We start from the raw sequence: 25,801 nt of genomic DNA, 5'->3' as shown, positions 1-25,801 counted from the left end.
AGACTTTGCGATTCGGTCCTACAAAGTTCACTTGACCCTTCTTTTCTTTTTTTTCCGATACGAATTTCTTTTCTTTTGAAGAAATTTTTAATTATTTACAAATTGCATTTAGAGGGTCTAATAAGAAAAGTTTGAAACTCAGAGGAAGGGGGGCTTATGAGAAACCCCCTTCTTTTCTTTTTTTTTCCCCGTTTTAATACTGATTTAAATTACTCTATTTTACATGCACTGCTTTTGACAACTATATTACATACAACAACTTAAACCTAAACCCACAAAAAGGGTAGGGGGAGGGAAAGCTTAAAAAATACAAAATTTTCAGGCTTCACCTCTTAAGGAGGGTAACCATACATATATAAGCAATCAAGCGAAAAGTTAAGCCATAGAGAACAAGGATCCCTATCGAAATCCACCAGTCATCAATATCATACTGGCTTTTCATCAGGGAACCACATCTCGTTATCAACCAAACCCCGGAGTACCTGCAACAAGGAAAAAAAACATCAGAGATGCTACAAATTATGTACATTTGGTATAAAGTAAGCAGTAGTACTGTAAATACAAGTACGTTGTTTCTCCTCCCCTTCTCTGTTTTTTCGTTATCTTGTTCTTATAATTTGTGCTTGGTAATTCTAACCTAGCAATTAATTAGCCATGAAATTAAATTTTTTTTCCTTCCAATAATAGAACATTTAGATTAGGTGCAGATGCTAAGGTCCACATTTAACCAGCCAGAGTTTATTCAACCACAACTAGGGGCTGTTTGGTTCAATTTCTATAAAAAAAAAAAAGAGGAAAAAGAAAAGTACACAAAATTTGATTTCCTTGTATTTCTATAAAATTTGTAGTAAAAATTTATAGAACTCAAAAGAGTACCATATTTCTTGCTTTTTGCTATTTCTTTGTTTGGTTCAAAGTATGAAAAAGTTTCTGACTCTATAAAAAATATGTTGTTTTCTTGTTCTATTGTTTGGTTGGATGTCACTTTTTAGTTTGGTTCGATAATATGTTTTATGGTCCTGCTTCTGTCCTGGTGCTTACTGGGCATGGGGGATTGGTTTCGGTTCTCCCTGCAGCAGCAGAGCAATTGCATTATGAGCCTGATTATGGGAGCTGGTTGATTGACATGGCACTGATGGTTCTGGTGTACACCCAACTTTGTTATCTGCTGGGGCTTTGCTTGCAAGAGGTCTATGGGTTTCGGATTATGACTGCAGTAGAGAGGCAGATGCATATTGGACATGGTATTCAGATCGGATTGATGTTTATTTTGAGGCTTCACGTCTGGTCTTGTATTACTTTGATGCTATCTTGTGCTCACTCTTGCAAACTCATTCTGGAACCTGCTGGTGACTGCGGTTATGCTGGGAAAAGGTATAGGGTTTTCGGTTTATCTCTGCAACATAGGTGCATGTGCTTCGTGGTTATGATACCCAGGTCGGATTGCTTGTTATTTGGGGTGACTTCACAATGGGTTTGTATGATAGTGTTGCAATCACGAGCTTCCTATTTTGTTTTATTTTGGTTCTTCAGGAGCTCCAAGTTAATAGCTCACATGTCTTTTGTTATAGTTAGTGATGTAAGCACTCTTGTACAAGCGAGGGATGTCTCATGATGTACTTGCTCCTGAAGTTTACAGGAGGAAAACCATGTAACTTGATCCTATTATATAAGAATATGAGAAACTTTTTTGCTTAAAAAAAGGCTTACTAACAATGCCCATGGGAAATCACATGGGAAGTGTACTAATGTACTTAATTATTTTTTAATATATGCGTCAGATTTCTAGTTGATTTCCGCCCATTTTGAGCGGAAATTGATTTCTATAAAATGGGGTACTTTTCTGTACTTTATAGAAAACTTTTCTATAAATTTTTTTGAACCAAACACAGTTTATAGAAATCTCCAGAAAAATTTTATTTACAAAACTGCCACTATCAGCCATTTTCTATAAAGTTTTCTATAAAACCACCTAACCAAACAACCCCTTACTATATCATTCTCCTCCTCTTGCAAAATATTGGTTTCTAATATTAAGATGCCCAAAAAAATGGTATTATGCCATCAAATATTAATATTTTAAATTTTAAAAATTGGAAGACAAACAGACTAATTTGGGAGTCTTATGTCAAAACAAAATACTATTCAGTTCTAATAGTGCATTTTGCATGATCCCCAGTTTGAAAACAGTCAGTTGACAACTTTAAAAGTGGAAACCATTTTTATGGCAAATCAAGTTACAAGCATTGGTGTATGTAATAGAACAAAGAAAATATGCTATATAATAAGAAGTTTCCAAGACATGTTTGAGAATGTGTCTTGGACGTGGAGTTTCAGATATCACAGTTCTCAAACTTGTTAAATTATGTAGAAGGCAAAATTTGGATGTACATTGACATAAGGAGCTCCACATTGGAATAACCGTGAACGTTGTCAATTTTCGTTCATTGTGAAGTATAAATAGTGAGAGGAAAAACCTCCTATGTTCTGAAAAATGTTAGCAGTTTCTAGCACAAAGTAGCAAGCAGTGACTACCATTAGCTCCACTGCAGTAAGCAAAGTGAATAATTCCTCCTCCCAAGAAATCGATCTAAAATTTCAATACACGAAGAGCTTAAAATTTTACGAGGTACCTGGCTCAAGGTCAAATTCTAACCCAACTCTTTCAAACAAACTTAAGCCTTTTTCAGAGATAATATTGAAAAGGAATAGTTCTTTTCGGATCTTATTCTTTCTCATGTCAAGGGAGTGCAGTTTTCTGCGTTCCAGGAATGATCCACGCAATTTAACTCAAATGGGCATTGTTATTCTCAAACTCGTAAGGGTCCATAACTATAAATATTGTAGAGTTCCAAGAACGAAAATCAAATTAGACATACCTTTCTGCATTTGAAAGTAGAAATGCTTCCAATGCCCATTTTGTATAGCATAAGTTCTTTATCCACTTTGCACAATTTGACTGAGTTGCCACTAAAGTTAGGATAACAGGTACGAGTGCAGACCACTGTAGAACAATAATTTTTATGAGTTAGAACATAAGTCTTTTTGGGTATTATATTCTTTATTAAAAGAACTTACTGCCAAAGTCCAATGTACATACCAGCTGGGCTGAGCTTGGTTGAAAGGCGATAGCAAAAGTATAACCAATACCCGTCACGCAGTACACTAATGCCACCAAAATACAATAGTTGTCTTGAATTGATGACCTTGGATTGTTGAAGAAGTAGAACATTGAAAGATAAACTATTGGCTTGACGACTGTATTGAAATGATCAAGGGTGTCTCTTGCCATAAAGTAAGCAGCTGTACTCATGCCCGATGCTCTCTCTCTCAAATATTCCAACTTCTCAAGTTGAAATGATCTCAGGGCTCCGATCTTACACAAAAGAGCTGCAAAGCAACATAATTGCTTCAATGCAAAAACAAGGCATAGCTAGGGAGTTGATTCGAGATGTGTTAGTAAGTTAACTGTGATATATATTCATACAATTAGGGACATATATGTGTGACACTGGAAAATTTTCTCAACCAATTTTAACTAGACAATAATTGCAAATTTATTGAAAAGTTCTGAGCTCAACATGCATGAACATTTTCCCCAATCAATCTACTAGGAGATGATAGAGTGAAATCCTACTAAATAATAAACATATTTCACTAGCATTATACACAGAAAATTAATGACTAATAAAACACCTGCAGTAAAAATTGTGATTTTGTTTATATCCTTGGACTTCATTAAATATCTAAAACTATGCAACTACCTAAAGAAATTCATTACCTTATATTATTTATCTTGATACTCAAGGAGTTTTTCTTGTTCAGTGGAATCAGGATGGTTGTTCAAAGGTTAAAGCTTAAACTGCCTGGCTGAAAAGATATGTCTACCAACTCGCCCATAATTATCAAGATGAAATGCAAGTTCTGCACTTGCTTTATGATGGCACTAATTCACAGTGACAGATGACACTTGGGAGGACAAAAAATAAATATTGGCTGATCCACTAAAACAATGATCCCATAGCTAACCCCAGTTTCAATAGTTGAAGATTTGACTAATGGATATGATAGGAAATGAAAAGGCCACTAACTTATGAGTTAAAGATCTCCATACAAATTAAAGTGGTACGTGCAAAATATGAATAAGATATGCTTCGTAACACATGCACAGTTTATGTAGACCCATAAAGGTGTATACCTTCATACAGATTTAACCATGTTTCTTCTACTAGATTTTTTTTCCCTTGTCAAAGAGAATTTGGATGATACCAACTCATATTTTAGGTTGTAGCAACCCTCTCTTGCCTATATCCTCTTGGTCAATATTTTAGCATTAGTTAAGAGAGGGTTGACAATCAGTCCTCAATCAAGGCCTAAATGATGACAATTGACAAAACGGCCCATAAAGGTTGTTGCTTGCGTAACAGAGAAACCCCCATCAAAGTCGCTTCAGTCCACAATAACCAAAACAGATAAACCCCTATCACAGTCTTGCTTTGAAACTTAGTTAATCATCAATTTTTCTTTCTTTGTACCTTATATGGGACTAAATTTATACCTTTTATGCTGCTAATCCACATGAAACTTAGACAAATGCAACAAAATACACTAAATAGAAATATTCATTATATTCAGTCGAGCACGAACACTTATTGCATGAGCCAAGACAAACTAATATGCCAAGTATAGGAATAATAACAATATCATCAATTTATTGGCGTAGTTAACAGCACAAAGAAGGGAAAGAAATCTTTCACTTACAAACAGCAATAACAGTGTATGTGTAACCAAGAGCCCCAAATGTTTCGTCGCTAACTTTAGCAAGAGTTCCTAAACATACTCCAGCAAGCCCTAATATAAGATAATCAACTCCTTGTATTCTAGCTTCTCGTAGACGCTGTTTTCCAACCCTGAAATGAAAAATTAGATCTTTATGCAGTAATAATGCCAAAAAGTGGTTCTAAGAATCTCATCAACATAGAAGTAAATAACTACCTTCCTAAAAAGTATCTATATTGCCGAAGGACACCGGGTGTTCTGCGGTTCGAAAAATCACAAGCTTTTGAGTAACTACCCACTAAATCATCATTTTTGTTCACCTCATCAGAAACCTTGATATTGCCCAATTCTTCACTTGAAACAGGCTGTTCAGCACCTACACCTTCAGAAGAGGAACCCTCATCAGCACTTTCTGATGGATCAGGTGAACGTAGAAGTTCCAGCATATCTTGGGGTATCTCATACCCATTATGCTGCATCCATTTGAGGGGCAGCTGTTTAACATTAACACCTGGTGGCTTAACGATTCCCTCTAAAATGTCAATAAAGTAATCTGGGGGATTCGCACGCTCAGGAACAATGATCCCTAGACCTGCAAAGTACTCCTCAACTTTCTTCACTGATCCATGATATACTGTTATACCTCCTTTTGCTAGAAGAATCAAATCGTCGAACATCTTGAACAAAGCATAGCTGTAAATGAAGATTATTTGAGATTAGCCATTGGAAGGATGGGTTGGCATATGGCCCATCTGTTTACAGTCCTGACATATAAAGTTGTTCGATATAAGAGATAACAGTGAGATGTTGCATTAAATTCTTGACTAAGAGCTTAAAAAACATCACCAATTAACCAAAGAATTTGATTTGTTATTGGTTGTGATATTAATGTATTCATTATATGAAGATAAACGCACGGATCAAATACCTCATCCGTCTTGGTCTATTAAGAGTAGACGTGCACGGATATGTAGTTTCTTTCGTGTATGCAATAAAGATAGATTTTGGTCATTGCCTATACTGCTTCGAGAAAAAGTTACAGAGAGGGAGGGGTGCTATTCTCTGATACTTTTTCATACTAGAGCTTACGAAACATTATGTTGACATATTAGTATTAGTTAGGACTTATTTGTAAGTTGTGTAGGGGTCTATATAAAGCCCCAAGAGATCTCATAATGAATTAGGGTTTCATATTCTTTATGGTATCAGAGCCTCCACCAAAACCCTAGCCGCCTCCACCCCCCACCACCGCGGCTGGCCCCGGGCGCCCCCTCTATCAGTGCCAACTCCCCCCCACCACTCGGAAAACTCCTCCTAGCCGCCGTTCCACCCTACCTCTGCTTCCTTCGAGCGCGCTGCCATCCTCACCCGCTGCAAACTCCCAAAACCGGATGCCGCAGAAACCCTCTGTCCGGCTGCCCGAGAACCGGCCCAGAACGCGCCCCTGCCGGCTGCGCCTTCAACGACCGCCCCCCCCCTCCCAGTCGAACACCGCTGCCCAGCTCCTGCCCAGAAACCATCCACAGCGAACCAGCCCCACACGATCAAGCCCCCGCCTCCCCCACGAACCAGCTCCCCCCCCCCCCTCAGGCCGAACGTCCACGCCAAAAACAACGCCCCCCCCCCTTCTTGAAACCCGCCTGCATTACCCGCCCCGGCCTTTTTCGCTGCTACAGAGCCCCCCCACCCTTTGCCCGCCGCTTGCATGGTGGGGGCTATGTCCGGACCTCGAGTTTGGCATTGGTTCCCTCGACTCAGTCCTCGAACTGATGACAGGAAGAGTATATATCTCACATCGATGAGATATATAACTGTTTTTGGTTCTAGTTTCCTCTGAGAAACGAGAATTTGTTGGAGATCTTACTCTTGTTGTGCAGCAGAAGTGCTGCTGAAATTTTCACTGCGCACAACAAGGGTTTGAAGAGAAAGGTGAACAGGTGTTGGATCTGAAGCTTGATCGATGGAGGAGATCATCAAGAAGTTGAACCCTGCGGAGGTGTTAACTTTGATGAAGTTGATGAAGTTGTCTGCTGATGAAAGCACGACAAGACCATCGAAGAAGTTTGAGCTTCCGACCATCGATCTGAAGCTTGATGGACCGAGTACCTACCTGAGTTGGTCACGACGGGTGAGATACACCCTTGCAACCTGGAGGGTTACTTGACCGGAGAGAAGACAGAACCGGATGAGGACTCGGAGGACGAGATGAGTGGAAGTCCACTCATATGTTGGTGTACATCTGGCTTCTCAACTCGTTGGTCCCGACGATCGCCGCCACGGTGGATGGCATTGAGAAGGTGAAGGACGTCTGGGAGAAGTTGAGGAGAACATATGATGGGGTGGGGAATAACCTGCGGGTGTTCCAGATTAAAGGAGAGATTGACGCCACAGTCCAAAGAGAGAGGATTGTACAGGAATATGCTACAGAGCTGGAGCGCCTGTGGCTAGACTATGATCATTTTTCCCCCTGGGCTAGCTGCAAGGACCCGGGATGTAAAGAGCGGGAAGCCTTTCTACAGGAGAGGACTATGGTGTTTCTCAAGGGATTGACATCAGAGTTCGCTCAGCGAATTGCATTACTGCTAGCTCAGCCGAAAATTCCCACGCTTGAGGAGGCTGTCTCTGCTATGATTCAGGAAGAGACTCGCATTCGGCTGCAGGCGGGGACAGGTGGACTTCCGGTGGTGAAGTCAGCACCGGCAGCCTTTAGTAATACTGGATCTAGGGGAGAGACTCGACAGTGCTACAACTGCGGTGCGGTGGGTCATCTAAGGCATGCTTGCACCAAACCACCCAAGGAAGGAGATTCGGGTGGACGTGGACAATTCGGAGGTCGTGGTCGTGGCCGTGGGGGTCGACGAGGTGGCAGAGGAGCAGGGAATCGGGCAAATCTGACGGTAGCAGAAGAAGACGAAGCTGAGGTGGTCTTTACTGAGGAGGATCGTGCTCTCCTGGCGATACTCAGGAGGAAGCAGCAAGTAGCAGGGGATGGAGACTTGAGGAGTGGGACTGAGGAGACATCCACTTCGTTCTTCGCCAGAGGCAATACTGCTATCTATGCTCATCCGACCAAAGGTACTGATGACATACATGCTCTTGCTTCTATTTCTCCCAACAGATCATCAGATTGGATAGTCGACTCCGGTGCGTCTCGGCATGTGACAGGTAATGCTAGTGAGTTCTCATCATATACTCACTTAGCATCACCTGATAGTATTCAAACCGCTGATGGTACATTTCAGCTGGTAGTTGGTAAGGGTACAGTCGATTGTATTGGTTCTGTAACTTTGTCCAATGTTTTGCATGCTCCTTCATTTCCAGTCAATCTTTTGTCCATTAGTTCTATCATCCTCCAACTAAAATGCATTTTTTTTTATATTCCCAAGGTGATCTTTCAGGAGAAGGGGACAGGACGGAGACTTGGGACTGGCACATGACGTAGTGGACTGTGGTATCTGGATCGTGAAGGGTTGGATTCAGCATTGGTGTCAGTAGTAGAGGAAGCAGGAGTAGGATCTAATATGAGTACTGAGAATGAGTTAATGCTTCATCACCAGCGTTTGGGACACTCATCCTTTAGTGTTTTAGGTAGATTGTATCCTTCTTTATTTGAGAAAGCAAATAAACAGAAACTTGTGTGTGATGCATGTGAGTTTGGAAAGCTTACTAGAAGCTCTTATGTTAGTTCAGGTCATAGAAGTTCTCGTGTATTTGACTTGGTACATTCAAATGTTTGGGGGCCTTGTTTTACAAGTTCTATGAATGAATACAAGTATTTTGTTACATTTATTGATTGTTTCTCTCGTGTGACTTGGTTATACTTGATGAAGAATAAGAGTGAAGTGTTTGGGTGCTTCCAAAACTTTCATAGGAATGTTCAGACTCGATACGGAGCAGTGGTGAAGATATTGAGGTCGGATAATGGGACAGAGTATACCAACAGAGCGTTTGAAGAATATTTGTCAGCTCAGGGAATACATCACCAGACAACCTGTCTATACACACCAGCTCAGAATAGGGTAGCGGAAAGGAAGAACAGACATCTTTTAGAGGTTGCTAGAAGCATGATGATCTCTATGAATGTCCCAGAAACATTGTGGGGGCAAGCAGTGTTAACCGTAGCAGCGCTGATCAACAGAATGCCCTCGAGAGTGCTGGATTGGAAGTCTCCGTGTGAGATATTGAAAGGAGATAATGGTGGGATCCTTCCACTCAAAGTGTTTGGCTGTGTGTGTTTTGTGAAGGACAACAGGCCATCATCTGTCGGGAAACTTGCCCCTAGAGCTGTGAAGTGCATCTTTGTGGGATATTCTGCTACTCAGAAGGAATATGTTTGCTGGAGCCCGATGGAGAAAAGGTTGTTTGTAAGCATGGACGTGCACTTCCGAGAACTCGAGCCATATTACACCCGGAAGGTAACGTCATCCGTTGGTAACTCGTCTAATACTGGAAGTATGAGGCGAGAGGAGGAGAATGGTGAGAGATCAGAAAAATCAATTTCTGTAACGATTCCTTGGGAAGGAGACTTGGTTGAGGAGGAGCAAGAGAATAAAGAAGTAGAGGAGAATGAGACAAGAGGTGTTAGACCAACGGCTCAGGGGGAACTATTTACCTATAATAGGAAGGGGAAACAAATTACGGGAACAGTACCTACATTGCCACTGGTGCCAAGTTCCTTGCCAACGCCTGCCCCGACTCCTGAGACACCTACACCACCACCAGATTCCTCTCAAGGTGATTCCATTCATCTTCTTACTCATCCCACACCAATAACTGTACGGAGGACTACTCGCAGTAATGAGGGAAATCCTCCCGATAGATATGGTTGGGATCTTGCTCAGTTTGTATCATATTCTAACATCCACCCTGCACATTGAGCATTCATTACATCACTGGACTCTGTTACTATACCTAACAATTGACAGGTTGCAAAGAAGGACCAGAAATGGAAAGCTGCTATGCACGAAGAGCTAAGGGCCCTTGAGAAGAACCGCACTTGGGAGTTAGTAAAACTACCAAAAGGGAAGAGAGCAGTTGGATGCAAGTGGGTCTTCACTGTGAAGCAGAATCCAGATGGACAGGTTGAGCGCTACAAAGCTCGTCTGGTGGTGAAAGGATATAGTCAGACATATGGCATCGACTACGATGAGACTTTTGCACCGGTGGCAAAGATGAGCACTGTTTGGACCTTAATCTCTCTGACAGTAAATGGCGGATGGAAGCTACACCAACTAGATGTGAAAAACGCATTTCTTCATGGAGATCTAGTGGAGGAGGTATACATGGAGATACCACCAGGATTCGGTACAGATCAGACAGTGGAAAAGGTCTGCAGATTGAAGAAGTCTCTCTATGGGCTAAAGCAGTCTCCTCGTGCTTGGTTTGACAGATTCAGGAGAGCTATAATAGGTATGGGGTACCAGCAGATCAGCGCTGACCATACCGTGTTCTTTCGAAGAAGTGGAGGTCACATCACCTTGCTTGCAGTATATGTGGATGATATGATTATTACAGGGGATGATGAGAAGGAGATTGCCCAACTCAAAATGAGACTGGGTAAGGAATTCGAGGTGAAAGATCTTGGCTTGCTTCGATACTTTCTTGGAATAGAGATAGCTCGAGGAGCGGAGGGGATCGTCCTATCCCAGAGAAAGTATGCACTGGATCTTCTCAAAGAAACAGGAATGTTAGGATGCAAACCTGCAACTACACCGATCGATCAGAAGTTTAAGCTGGGTGCTGAAGTTGGAGAACCAGTTGATCGTGACAGATACCAAAGGCTGGTGGGCAGGTTGATCTATCTGTTATCTGTGTCACACACGTCCCGATATCTCTTTTGCAGTGAGCGTGGTGAGTCGCTACATGCATGATCCAAGGAAGGGTCATATGGACGTTGTGTACCAGATTCTAAGGTATTTGAAGAATGCCCCCGGAAAAGGGCTAATCTTCAGGAAGAATGAACACATGAGCATTGAGGGCTATTGTGACTCTGATTGGGCTAGCTGTGCTGATGACAGGAGGTCCACCTCAGGATACTGCATCTTTATAGGAGGCAACTTAGTCTCGTGGAAGAGCAAGAAGCGGTCGGTGGTGGCGAGATCGACAGCTGAGGCAGAGTATAGAGCTATGACCTTAGGAATTGCTGAGTTACTATGGTTGAAGAGTATGCTGGTGGAGCTGAAGCTGGATCAATGAGCTAAGATGAAGTTGTGGTGTGACAACAAGTCAGCCATCAGTATCGCCAACAACCCAGTGCAGCATGAAACAAGTCAGCCATCAGTATCGCCAACAACCCAGTGCAGCATGATAGAACCAAACACATCGAGATCGATAGGTTCTTCATCAAAGAGAAGTTGGATAGTGGACTACTGGAGCTAAGTCATGTTTCGACTAAGGACCAGGCAGCAGATTGTCTGACTAAAGGACTTAGCTCAGTAGATATGATTAGAGGATGTGACAAGATGGGCTTAGTAGATATCTTTCGCCCATCTTGAGGAGGAGTGTTGACATATTAGTATTAGTTAGTGACTTATTTGTAAGTTGTGTAGGGGTCTATATAAAGCCCCAAGAGATCTCATAATGAATTAGGGTTTCATATTCTTTACATTAGCATGTCAGGGCTTGGTGCATAAAATACCTATTCAAGTACCAAATTAGAGAGCACTATGAGGTTATGCTACTCTTTATGTCCAAACAACAAGAACCTTGTCAGCAGTAGCACCATCATCATCATCAATGAGGATGGCAAACAGGTCTCCAATAATATTGACCATGTAGCACAACAAGTTGTCAAATCTGACATCAACCTTGTTGACTGACACCAAATTCCATAACAAAGTATGGGGTGCAATCTAAGCTCATGAAAAAGAAGACTCTCTCTGAACTTGTCTTGAACGAACAGAGAGTCCGAAGGGAAAGATGATAGTTTTCTTATAAGGAATTGCATTTACATATCAAATATAAATCTATGTCCAGCAGAAAGCAAGAGAGGAAATTAGAGCATATTACAAGATGGAAACAATCAGAAGCAATAACCATAACAGATATCCCATGAAATATAGGGGATTTAGCAAAACTCAAATTCTATGATGTTGTACTCCATGGTTGCATTAGTGACATCCAGCCAGTTAATATAAAGAATTTTCATTTTTAGTCTGTAACATCACAGTACTCTATTTTTTTAATCTTTTTTATAGACAATGCTCTGTATATTTGTTTAGTTAGCTCTTTATTTTGAATGACTACGTACATAACCACCCCCACGCACACGCACACGCATGTACAGCACACACACACAAAAACTCCCACCCGAAAGAAGGAAATGGTTTTTCTATAAACATCAACGCAAAAATCTGAAATTGCACCCTCTTCCATCAGAAACAAGTTCTCTACCAACTGTCCAAATTTTTCATTCTGTAAAATGATTTACTAATACCATCGAAAATAAACTTTACCATGAAATATCAAAATGTGCAACAAAAAAATACCATATGTAAACAATCATCTTATAAAGAAATAACAATCATGAATATTAAAAACAACCTGGGCTGGTGAACCACCGTGCAGATATTTACCCCTTCTAGTGCTTCACGTCGAAGAGCTCTCAGAAGTAGCTGAGATGAAGAACTATCCAAACCAGATGTAGGTTCATCCAGTATCAACAATGACGGCTCCATAACCATTTCTAAACCAACATTTACACGTTTTCTCTGTCCACCAGAAATCCCACGATTCTCAACCGTCCCAACCAAAGAATCCCGTATGGCTTGTAGGCCTAAAGACTCAATAACCCTTTCCACAACCAAAACTTTATCTGCTTTTGACATGTCAGTTGAAAGTCTACAGCACATGGAAATAAACGAAAATTAAAATTCTCTAAAATAATAAAAAATACCAACTCAACAACAATAACGAAAATAATACTTTTGGGATATGAGCTAGCCTTTTCCAAGTCAGTAGCATGAGATAATATAAAAAAAACAATAGCATGAGATAATATGACGTATATTCACGTTGAAAATGACTTTCAAGGACATACTGATGCAAATGATATGAAAAAAAGGGACAAAATATTGAACTTTATTAAAGAAAGCACAGGCATCCAATGGCACAATTAGTGCTGAGAGTTAAGATTAGGTGTGATATATCCAAGAAAATAGCCATTGAAGTTTCCCCTGTTTCAAGAGCATTGATTACATGTTGCTAACTGGGATAGAAAAGATAGTTTAAAATAATTAACAATTTTCAATATAATTAGCCAGCAAACAATTCAAAGGGGAAATAAATAATGTGCAGAAGGCACAATGCATAAAGAGCAAATCAAATATGAAGAACAGAAGACAATATTCAGAGTATCCTTGATGTTGATATCCTATAACCACCGTCAGCCTAGGCATTGTCAATTGGTCTTTACTAGCAGCCAAAATGTATATTGATATCAGCGCTTTTATTTAGAAATGACACAGTTAGTCTTAAAAGAGTCCTTGGAAGCAGATACATGTTTAGAATTTGTGTTGTATGTGGTGTTAAGGTCCCTCTGAACATTGGACCAAAACTCAGAAGTTGTGGTGAAACTTGAGGCTTATATTTTTATATTCTAACATGCCCCTGTAGATTGAGTGTTCTTTTTATGGGCTGAAACCTAGACTCACACAAGAGTGTCAAATTTTAGAAAATCCGCTTTGAATTCACGGACGTTGGGATTTGAACCTGGGTTGCTCTCATACTGTGTTAAGGTCCCTCTAACCATTACACAAAAACTCCATATTTGTGTTGAAAATTGAGGGTTATATTTTTATATTCTAATATGTGGATCATCAAACCTGTGACAAAGAAAATTGGTGAAAATTGGTCAACCGTAATAATATTTGTAAGAAATCATCAAAGTCAGGTTCGTGAATAAGAACTCAAACTGAACAGTGAAAATATGTAGAATGGATATAACAGTACTGAGAAAAAGCAATGATGTTACTAACACAGGAACAAGCCTCATTTCCTCAGAGCATAAACGTTATCATGCTGTCAAGCAGATTATTGTATAGCCTTTTAAGCTTGTAATCAAAATTTTCTCTAGCAAATTGAATCAACCATCATTATAATCCAAAGTGATGGTGGTCAAGGAGAGAATTCATATTTTTGGGGAGATGACAACTTGAGTTCGAAAAGCAAATATGCATTGCAATTTCATGGACAGGATAATACAACTGCATTTTCTTCCTTCAGTGTCTTCTATTGCAAATACAGACACAAAACTCAAAATCAAAATTCTAAAAACTAACAAGGATAACAATCAAGCCTTATCTTAGAATAGAAAAGATTCAGAAAAGAAAAAAAAATTTAATTAACATCGTAAATATGTTGAGATGTGCTGGTTCAATGATGGGGCAGTAAGTACCTAACTATAGAGAAATAGATTAGCCGAAATTGTTATTCTTCTAGCCCTAACTTCTCTTAAATAGAGATTAGAGGATATTACAAAATAGGTATGAGATAAAATCATATCTAATCACATCTCACAATATCTCAATAATATCTCATAATATCTCCTAAATCTAAATATCAATAATATCTAACACTAACCAATTTAAGTTTTGTATAAAAAAGCAAATCAAACAGCATGCATTACTATACAAAAACTCATAGCATTACACCACAAGTCTGGATGGATGCCCTTCACAGAGTCCTACAAAATTTCCCAGAGATAAGTTTGTATATAACAAAAAGGAGAATAAGTATAAGAGAATCATATGAGATAATATTAAATATAGTAGTAGGGAGTTATATCCTTTAGTGTGGGAGAGTATAAGCATTATCATTTATAGCTAAAACAATCATCAGGGAAAGCTTCATAATATAAGAAGGATTAACAGAGTGTGCCAAAGATCCATAATCAGGATGGCAAGGGAAATATGAGATAGTAAAGAGTGGCCTTTCCTTATCCACTATGTCCCATGGCAAATGTGCAACTATAAAATACTTATAGAAATACTTAAAAATGAATAAATATGACAATCAATCCCTACCAAAGAAGAATGTTAGGTATGCGTCGAATATCAGTACGATGTGCAAAAGGATTTGTTAAGACTTTATAATTTCAAAGAACCACATCTAAATTCACTTGTTAGTTTATCCCTATGTTCTCTGTTTTGGGCCAGCTGACAGTAGGAAATAGCTAAGAAAAGAAAATATAGAAGGATTACTGCAATTAAGAATGAAAATGTTCCAAATTTTCACATATGACTATGCTCCATAGTACCAGTTACTGAGTCCTCTTCTTTTTTACCCCCCCAGATCTAAAGAAATGCAAAAGGTAGCAAATTCCGCAGAACTGGAAATAAACATGCACGATGGTCATTTCACTAAATTGTACAAGTAAGCTGCTATTTTCATGTATGAACAGACATAACTCGATGAGAAAAGAATGAAATCATACAGTGTAAAAGCATGAGTATAACTTAATACCTGCATCTAGCACTGAACCAAAGATTCTCCTCTACTGTCAAGTTTCCATGCACAATGTCATCTTGTGGTACAAAACCAATAATCTTTCTGTATGCCTGAATTGGCTCCTTTTTTCCATTTATAAGAACTGAACCACTTGACTTGCATCCAGTTACTTTTCCTGAAACAGCACTAAGATATGTAGTTTTTCCTGCCCCAGATGGGCCCATGAGAGCTGCAACCCGACCAGGCATTAATTTTCCCGTCACTGATCTCAGAATCTTCTTTCCGCTCCCTTTAATAATTAGAGTAAGGTCCTTGAAGGCAACCTCCATCACAGGCCTACTTCTCACTTCATTGTCCGTAGCCATTGCAATCACTCCTGAAAATGTCAAGTTCTTGTTTTCCTGCTGCATAACTTTTTCTTTCTCGATTTGACCATAAGCATATCTGAAGATTTGGCTACGAGTATGCATCTTTTTGCCTTTGGGAATATTTTTTTTAAGGTTTTTATCTCCAATTTGCAGATTAAAACCCATTTCATTATCAGGGTTCTCGTCTAATGCATGCATCATCTTGGTAAGGTCACCTGGTTCCTTATTCTTTGATGTCGATGCTTTTGATGATTGAGGAGGCACAGTTAGAGGAATGGAAGGGGTAGCTTGTTTTTTATTATCGCCAGATGTAAAACAGCCAACACCCTTAGACTTATTACGGGAGAAGGTACGAGATAATTGACTCTGAAGTCCAACTGCTTGTTTCCTTGCAGCATCTTTGGCCAATTTCCACCTTTCACGGGCCTGTACAGTCTCTCTTGCCATTCTTGCAGCCGCTTCTCTGGATTTGGCTTGTTTCCTTTCACGGTTAGTTAAAACTTGGCCGGAAAAGTTATATATAATTAGTAGCAACAAGCTTAGTCCAACCTTCAGAAAGGAGAAAGGACACATCAGATAGTAAAGAAAACCTAAGGTTGCCAATAAACATAACTTTTTGAAGTCAAGAAATAGAATTTGAATAATCAAATAATATTCTAGTATAGATGATATATTATATTGCTTATTAATAAATACAGATAAAGAAGAAATTGAATAATTTCTAAATTTTAAGTTCTCAAAGAGGAAATTTCAAGCCTGACATAATTGCAATTTCCTTCTATCAGAAATAGATTAGAAAAGTAAGGAACAAAAATGCATGCAAGTAGTATTAATCTTAATGTTTCCTAGCTCTACGAAGTGTTCAAATGAATAATTACTAATGTACTATGCATGTGAAATGCCAGCCCAAGATTTGTATCCTTTTCTCTTAAATGAGTGCAATGTCAGTAGTTTATCTTTCATTTTGTTTAATCCATAACTATCCTCCAATAGTCCAATGTTTTAAAAAGCCTCTGCCTACGCATACGCCTAGACCTACGTAGTACCTTGGCCGCCTACCTAGCACCTAACGCCTAGACGTTACCTAGGTTACCCACCTATATTTTAGGAACGCCTAGGGGAGCATGGTCTGCCTACATGGATTGCACCATTTTGGCACTGATCATGATTTTCCCCATTGCAGCCTCCACATCCTCCAACCTTCTTAAAACTCCAACTATAAACACCTCCTCTATCTCTCTCGACCTTGAACAAAACATCCTCCACCGCCACTTAAGAAATCCACCTAGGTGTCAGTGCAGCGCCTAAGCTTTTTATAACATTAGCATTTACTATCAGTGATTATAATTAAAAACTAAAAAATAGGAAAATGACTAGGCCCTGCCTAGGCTTTCGCATAACTAGGCTTTCGCATAGACGCCTAGGCTCTAGGCGTCAGGTCATACGCCTAGGCTCTAGGCGTCATGTCAAACGCCTAGGCTACCTAACGTCTTCTATAACCTTGCTATCCTCAACAAATCTTCATCTGTGTGATCCGCATCACAAAGTAGTATAGTTAAGTATGGGAAAAACAACATTTCAATGTGCATGCAAGTAATTTTAATCTTAATTAGGAATGAAAAAAAAGGTCAAACGAAAATTCCAAAAACTGAATGCCTCTGCTCTACAAAGGGTTCAAATAGGACAAAGTGTTCAAATAGAACAATTTTATGGAAACATGTTACCAAATCTATCGAGCAAAGATTAGTGAGCTACCTACCACATAAAAACTAGTTTCAAGCAAACTATCCTAAATACGAGCCCAATTAGATAATTATTAACTTCTTCGAGGAGTATAAAGATACAATATCCTCAACTATGCAGATAGATGAACTGACTGTTGTATCTACCGCTGAATTAAAGGTGTAAACTCCAAATTGTCTGAAGAGAAATGGCCTTCAAGCTTTATTGTTGCATGGCATCAAGTATACAATAGATTAAATTTAGGTGGTCATCCGATTGATATCAACCCTTTAAGGAAGATTATAGTTCTAAATGGGCTTAGTTCAACCACAGTGGTTTTTGTTTCAGTTTTAAAGAAAATATGATGAGACGAAAGTGTGGATGTCCACAACTATGAACAAAAAGATATATGCATGTATCATTTTGGAAGAGATGTGCCACTAAGTAAAAGTAATAATCGCAAAAACTCACTTACTATCAACAGAATGCCAAATACAGTGATATCCTGATTGGCAGAATTCGGCTTACATGAGCCCTTATTAAAGCACTCTGCAAGTACATATAAAATTATAATCAAGAGCAACCAACAGAGTGAGAAAAAGATCCAAATTAATGCAATCACCGTAAGTCTCTCTTGTTGAACACCAGCACAGGATTCTAATTTAAACCAGATGTAAAGATATGCAACATAATATTGGCTATTTGGATAATTAGCTTTGGTATCTGTTCGCTATGTGATGCCTAAAATATTATGAATTAATTACATCTTTCAAGCGTAAGTATACTATACATTCACACATATGAGGTAAAGTTTCTATTAGTCCTCTAGAGTTCATTTACTATTTTACAAGATATGCTACTAATCAAAATCCAGTAAGTGGACTTCAAATTCCTAAGTGTAAATGCATGCATTTTGCAGTGCCAGACTTTTTAAAGTAAAATAGCTATTCAGGCATACTGATAATATTCACATTCAAGCATCAAGATTCCACGTTTCATGCATTACTAAAGATCAGCTATCTAAGTCTACTTAATGCTATATTCGACAGCCTTAATAGATTTATGTGCTACAGTAAGAATTAATAGTGAGAAGGGGGTAGATCATACTAGAATAAGTTGTCCCAACTTCAGTTCCTTTAGTCAGTCGAATCATCCAATGGGCCACTATGGCGAGGGAATATAACAAATCATGCCTTTTTAACAAAAAGAAGGTTATCATTTCTCTGTTAATGATATAATAAACTTCTAATTCAACAACTCCCGTATTCCTTGGTTCCAATTCTTATACAACCTATGTTACCTGGGCACTTCTAATTTGAACCCATACCTGTATCGGAAACTTACCGTACCCGTACCCGAACTCCTTGGACACTCCTTGTACATATGCATACATTTATTTGGGTTTGTACTCAATTATACAATACATGTTTTAATTTAAAATAGCTGTCATAAATTTTTGGACATATATCCTACACTACACATCCACTTCTTCAAACTTATTTGAACATAGGTTAGGCTCTGAATTATGAGTTAAAAAGGTCGTTTGGATGTCTAGTTCAGAAACTATCCACATAGTAAAGAAACATAAAATTTTATAGGAAATTGATTTCTCATTCTTGTTCTCATATAAATTATTAATTCCAATATATAATATAGGTGTATATAAATATTTATATAGTTGTGTTCCCGTACCCTACCTTTTACAAATTTGCCATATCCTATACCCGTACACATACCGGTATCCATACCTGTACCCATGCAACATAGCCTACAACCAACTGAACACCTAACGTATTTTACATTGTTATACAAGTTGCGAATTAAAATCCTCTAGTTCCATCAACTCCCTTGCATTGATCCTCCAAGAACAGGGAAGATAATACTTATACCAGCATCTCCAAGCTTGCCGATATTCATATCTCGCATTTCTTTACTCACATCCATGTATGATGTCATCAATCAGTTTTCATGCTTATACTCTCTCAAAAAATCCTGCATGAAGAACTTGTACACTTATATGACACATAAAAGTATAACCAATGCCGGCTGTCCGTCAGTAAAAACCATCTACATACACGTACCTACTACCTAGGAATACAGTATAAGTGATTAATATGAAATGACACAATTAGACGCATAGATAGAGTGAACAGTGAACACCAGTGCCATCAAACGACTGGCTACAGAAGTCAATTGATGTTTAACCATAATAAGAATCATCTGCTCTGATAAGACTTTCCAATGGTTTAAAGATGTTTATCCTGTTATTCTTTGACATTTCATAGAAAGCAAGAAAGTAATATTTGGGAGGGACTGATCCAATTATTTTCATCTGCTTAATTCATGATTCTGAAATGTTGGGTCACTTTGCTGTCCTCATAAGTTTTGAGATGTATAGAATAAAAACAAAACCTAATAGGGTAAAAGGACGCCCCCTAACCTTCTTCATCTAGAGTTTCTTAATCTAGAATATATTTGGAGGGTGCTCTTCTATTGCATAAGCATAAACTGCAAGACCAGTGAAACATATTTTGCTCTCACCAGTTTGCATTCTCAGATTTATGGCAGGTTCCTCTCTTGTTCATAAATTTCATGTCCGAGTCGAGAAAGACAATTGTTAAATGTCATGAAACTTTTTTGACCTTTTATGCAACCACTTTTGATGGGAAAGGCCTTAGATAATGATATCGTAGATATGTGGACCATAATGAAAATTGAATACTTTGGATCACCAATTCTCATGAATAGTCATGAATTTCTAGCAAGGCATTTAAACTATTAAGTTGCAACCCCTGTGCTGCAAGTTCCCGGTATACATATGTATGTGGATGAAACTAGACTACACTTCTCTTTCACTACGAGTTAACAAAGGTATGAAGTATCAGCCAACACAGCCAAGTATTAGTTTGTATCATATTGGTTCTAAACACGTCAATCTAATTCAGCTGAAAGTGACTGATATGTTGACTAATGATAACTAATACAAGCTGGTATTGGCTGATAAATACTGTTAAAAATAGAAGATTTGAGGTTTGAAGTAACATAAGTTGATTAAGTAAAGTTATATTTAGAGAGAAAAACATAGAAATATTGTGACAACTAACTTATTCCATATATCATAATTCCAATTTGGAACTACCAGAGCCTCTTGAACCTCTAGATACCAATAGTGGCAACATGCCTTGACCAGTACCAAGATTTCAAACATTGAAGTTAGCACATTTCCCACCCCTATTTGCCATGGGGTTATGAGCTAGTCAAATGTTATTGGGAGAGGAAATAAATAGTAAATAAAATATGCCGGGCATATAACAGTTTGTGGTGAACTTCTTAATTTTAGGAGCAAAGTCTAGGTGTATCCAAACCCAAATGTGTTTTGTGTATCTGCATCAGTGTTTGTGCATGTTGCTAGAACTACTTGCAGTGTAATAGAATGACACTGGAATTGAATAAAGGTTACATAAATTTGTAGGTATATTTAAAACCACTACAGTAGACTTAGGTTTTTAGCTTGGTCAGATCAAGTAGAACACAGCTGATAGGCTTGCATGTTTCTCCGAAAAAGAAGAGTTAAAGAACAATTAAGTAAAAGTTCGAACTTACTGTTTTGAAAAGTAGAACCCCTCCTACAATAATGTCTGAAAGATATAAATGAAAATCAATTAATAAGAAATAATTGTAGACCAAGAAAAGGACTGAATATATATCTAGTATGATGCTAAATATTGTTATGATTGCATCATCATTACCAACTTTTATTATAAATAACACACAAACACACACATGCATGCACGCTCGCACACTCAGGCATGCACATACGCACTCACGCGCATGCGCACACATGCACACGCACACACTGCAAGAAATGTAAAGGAATAGATAGGATAAAAGGAATACCCTCTCTGGCAGGAAATTTTTTTAATGGTGCTTGGACAATAGTATCCTGCAGGACAAAATATTTCACCGCTACTTATAACATCGGCCCACCTATCTGCACTACCACAAGTGTGATTTGCATCTCCTGGAGGTAGCTGATAGTCATATCTACATGAGTTTACAAGCAAGTTCATAAGGCGTGTTAAGGAAAATAATAAAAAATATCGCCATGAAACTGGGAAGAACAAAATCAACTTACGGATCACAAGTACCAGTATCTTTATTCAAAGTCGCAAGTGGGCAGTATGCACCAAGAGGACAAGCTTCATTCAAGAGGGCAAAAAAACAAAATTAGAAACATCTTCACAAAAATCAATCATATAGGAAAGGTACTTGTGTTGTCTAAAAAGTAAAGACTAATATACTATGTGGAAAAATACATTTTCATGTCTGAAGCAATATTTGCTCAAATATTTAAAGAAACATACTTGATCAACCATCAGATCAGACTCGAAAGTACATCTTTCAACTGAAAAAAGTAATCTATTGCATGTATTCGCAAAAAATACTATTAATGCTTGCAACATTGGTGTTGCAAATTGCGGGTGAAAGCAAAGTCGTTAATTTCTATTTCACTTTATGATATAAATAGAGCCTTTGTTACATTCGGCAACCCCTAACCTGTTTTTTTAATCTTAAAACTTAAAGAAAAAAATCATCTTTACGACGCATGTCCTGTGCCTGACCCTTTGTCATTATACCCTTTTGGTAGATTACATGTGCACCAGCCTACGGTTTCCCTTTCTGCAACTTGTTCAAGGTGGTATATTGCTTGGTCAAAACTAGAATTTCTGGTACTCTATTTCTCATGATTTAAGAAGCAATAATGTAATTTATCATTACATGATGTATCTACAGATGATGGTAACAGTAAGTTACATATGATAAATTTGCATTGTACCTTTTCAAATGGACTTAACACATTACATTCTTCTACAAAGTACTAATTTACTCCTCTATACTTAAAGGAGGATCCGAAGGATCACTGTTCATGCTATAGTAAATTACTGGAGTATGAACAGTAAACCAAAATATGACCACTGTTCATGATACAGTAATTTACTGTGTCATAAACAGTAAATCAAATCTACTCCTCCGTATTTGAAGTATAGAGGAGTAGATATTATTCCTAAATCAAATGTATTAAAACTTATCTGTAAGTATAGAGGAGTAGATATGATTTCTAATTTTAAGCATACAATAATTAAATCAAATGTATTAAAACTTAGAGGGAGACAAGTTCAAAATGCGGTGCCTAAAAAAACAGTGGGCCGTGCTTTGCACGGGTGCACACTAGTAATAATATATTGCAAAATCTGGGTAACACAATATTTAGATATCTTTCAACCACAATAAAGATTGAGGTCTCTGCCAATTAATAGAAAAAGATTATAAGTTCCTACAGAATGGCAAACTCTTAATGCATCAAGAAAACAATTCAGGAAACATGTAGCAGGATAGCTAATGTGTAATAAAATATATGTCAAATATTTATGTATATCATCGATAAGAACCATGACAAATAAAGTGAATACAACTTGCATTGGAGTCAATTCAGTTTCAGAGTACTAGCATACAGTGATATTTCTCGAGAAACAAACATTAAACTCCTTTATAAGAAGGGATCCAGCATAAAAGTAAATGAATCATCATCAAGAGCGATCAAGGGCAGCAATATGCTTACGTATCATGCAAGTAAGACCCTGAGGGCAAAAGAAGCCCTCGCAGCAAGGACCACAGTCAACAATTCTCGTGGGTGTGTTCTTGTCATCTTTGAGGTTAACTTTGATGTTCTTGCCAACACTGCATGCCCATCCAGGCTCACATCCAGAAACCCATGAAGTCAAATTACAGTTCGAATTAGGCTTTAAGAATTTTTTATCCTCGTTTTGCAAAAAGCTGTTGACATAAAATAGGAATTCTGCTGCGGTGCATAAACGTTTGGAAAGATCCTCTGTCAATTCATATCAGAAAATTAAAGATTAATCTAAGTTCTTAATTAGAACGGTGAAAAGCACATATTGCAAGGTCATCTTCAGTCCAAGGAAGTTCAGAAACTTACTTGAAAACACTGAAATTTTTTAGCTCACTAACATGCATAACAAAAATAGTACAGAATGAGAAAAGAATAACTATGAAATAGGCTTTTTTTTTATTTCCTTCTGTTTGAACTTTCGTATGCATATACTTACCTTCTAAACTTCTATTCAACATTCAGTAACTGTTTTTCCTAGATGTTAGGTTAATGTGATCATGCAAATTCTAGATCAAAACTTTCTATAAAGTACTTTATAAAAGACCTCATTAACTGCAGCAAGTCAATCCAAATTCCCAGTACATCCTCAGTTTTATATGTTGATTTTACTATTTGTGCAATGGTCTGCCTTGTAAATTATATCAAAATCAGTAATTTTCAGTAAAATTATATTCGTGTATGTACAAAAATAACACCAAAGAGACTTAATAGGCTCATAGATCCATGAATGTTTATTGATGATCATTTAAGCTTTTCGTATGAGTAAGAATGAAAACGAAAATAGGCTTTCTTATTTCTTCCACCTCCATTTTGACTTTCATATGCGTCTGCATCCTTTTTAAACTACTCTTCAACAATTGGCAACTGTATTTCCTAGTCCTTAGGTTAATGTGGTCATGCAATTGTAGACAAGGTCTTTCTATAAGACATTCTAAAAATATGCTTATCTGCCTAAAGGATAACTCGTTAACTGTAGCAAAGAAATCCATATTCTCAATTCATACTCAGTTTTACTTGCTGACTTTACTATTTATCCAAAGCTCAGCCCAATGAACTATCTCTAGAAATCTGAAATTTTCAATAACAAATGAATTACTACAGCAACAGAACGAGAGACTTTAATAAGCTCATAGATTCGTGAATATTAATTGATGACCCTTTAAACTCTCAGTAGAAATCAGAATAAAAATGAAATGGGCTTCTTCTTTCAACTCTCCACCCCCATTAGGGCTTCGGTGTGCTCGCTTCCTTTCTAGACTTCTATTCAACACCCAGAAATTGCAATCTGCATATCGTTGTTGTTAGGTCAGTGTGATTGTGCAAATTCTAGATTAAATATTTCTATAAGACATTCTATAAATGTGTCCATCTACATAAAGAATACTTCATTAATCATCTAAATTCCAAACCCTTGCTCGGTAATGGTGTTACACTATGAACTCTCTCTAAAAATCAATAGTTTTCAAGAGCAAATAAATCAAAGTATATACAATAATAACAGCAAGTGAGACATTACTTAGTTGCATTTATGCGGGTTGCATGAATTCTCTACTCGGACGTGCAGGCTAAGTGTCCTGTTTACTATTTTCAACTACAATCCTACCACTCCAAAATAACTCAGAACAACTTGCTCCAAATGTCTATCGCCTTCTCGTCTTTCCGCTAGCCCATCCCAAAATTTCAATTTTCCTTTTCTTTCATCTTTTCTCTTTTCCTTCTGCTTTTTGAACCACGTATACCACAGTCAGAATTGCACTGAAAACTTGCGAATTTCACAATAGTAGAAAGTAGTAGTCTTAAAATGCACTCCATGCTTTAAATTTGAACTTAATAAAGACAACATTATTGATGAAAAGAAGGTGAGGTTGAGTCTTACTCGTCGTCCTGAGACAGTTAGTTAGAAAAGTTGGATCCTTTGAGAAATTAAAGGCAGCATCAATCTCCTGGTTCCTAAAACCAAAACCAAGAAGTAGAAAAGTTCATCAAAACTCCAAAAAAAAAAAGAAAAGAATAAATAAACAAACAGTTAAAGATTAAAATTAGGAATCTGTAACAGTGATTACGGGTCTTGGATGCAGTAACCGAGCTTGTCCTTGATCTGAGGCCGAAAATGGTCGGTGAGGTTCATGATCCGAGCGAAGAGCGTTTGGCTGTAGTAGCTCTCGAGCGACGATGCGCCATCATCGTCATCTTGGGCTTGGGCCGAGATGAGGCCCATTGCGATGAGGAGGAGGAGGAGGAGAATTTGGGGGGCCCACCCCCGCATCTCGATCGCGGAGGCGACACGGCGAGCAAGAATCTAGATCAGAGAACAATGTCGGTGATGACTCCTCACCATTTAAACATTCGTCCGAAAAAAATGTAGATGATGGTGACGACGAGAACGGAATTTTTTTTTTTTTCTTCAATTTTTATTTTTCTTTAATTTTCGCGGAAATTGTTTGTTTTGTGTTTTTGGGGGGATTTTGGGGAAGAGAGGGGAGAGGAGAGAGGGAAGGCGATAATCGAGGGAGGGGAACGCGAGAGATTATGAGGAGATCGTAATAATTTAAAAATGGGTTTTCTTCCATATTAGTCCTTAACAAATCTTTAAAATTCGGTGGGAACTCCGACTCCCGTCGGTGATCTCAAAATTAGCCACTCGAGTCATGGAAAAATGTTATTAGTTCCTCTAATTTTCGTAAGGTGTATTTTTTTTTTCCAGAAGAACAGTTGTATAAGACATGGAGATGTAATAAACAGTTCTAATGATTTGACGGGCTAATTTCGAAAAATATTAATAAAGTTTTGAAGG

The 25,801-nt window shown here is 38.1% G+C and overlaps 1 protein-coding gene across 1 annotated transcript; it reads right to left on the bottom strand.

Annotated features, from left to right (window-relative positions):
- On the bottom strand, positions 168-25,491 carry LOC109825725 (ABC transporter G family member 28-like). The gene is made up of 14 exons (XM_020392602.1): positions 25,071-25,491; positions 24,884-24,957; positions 22,936-23,205; positions 21,451-21,514; positions 21,213-21,359; positions 20,919-20,953; positions 17,791-17,864; positions 15,241-16,142; positions 12,322-12,618; positions 4,996-5,472; positions 4,762-4,910; positions 3,101-3,390; positions 2,880-3,004; positions 168-482 (listed from the first exon to the last, which is right to left on the bottom strand). Exons 1-14 carry the CDS (start codon positions 25,271-25,273, stop codon positions 326-328), a joined length of 3,264 nt encoding a protein of 1,087 aa, XP_020248191.1. The 5' UTR covers positions 25,274-25,491; the 3' UTR covers positions 168-325.

The sequence above is a fragment of the Asparagus officinalis genome, chromosome 10 (assembly GCF_001876935.1).
Source record: "Asparagus officinalis chromosome 10, Aspof.V1, whole genome shotgun sequence".
Classification (NCBI taxonomy): domain Eukaryota; kingdom Viridiplantae; phylum Streptophyta; class Magnoliopsida; order Asparagales; family Asparagaceae; genus Asparagus; species Asparagus officinalis.
This window is presented reverse-complemented; position numbering and strand designations above follow the sequence as displayed.

Coding starts and splice junctions, on each gene's coding strand:
- LOC109825725 (XM_020392602.1), bottom strand. CDS start 25,273: ATGCGGGGGTGGGCCCCCCAAATTCTCCTCCTCCTCCTCCTCATCGCA. Junction 16,143..17,790: donor TATTTGGCATTCTGTTGATA/GTAAGTGAGTTT, acceptor TCCTTTCTGAAG/GTTGGACTAAGCTTGTTGCT. Junction 3,005..3,100: donor AACCAAGCTCAGCCCAGCTG/GTATGTACATTG, acceptor ATTGTTCTACAG/TGGTCTGCACTCGTACCTGT.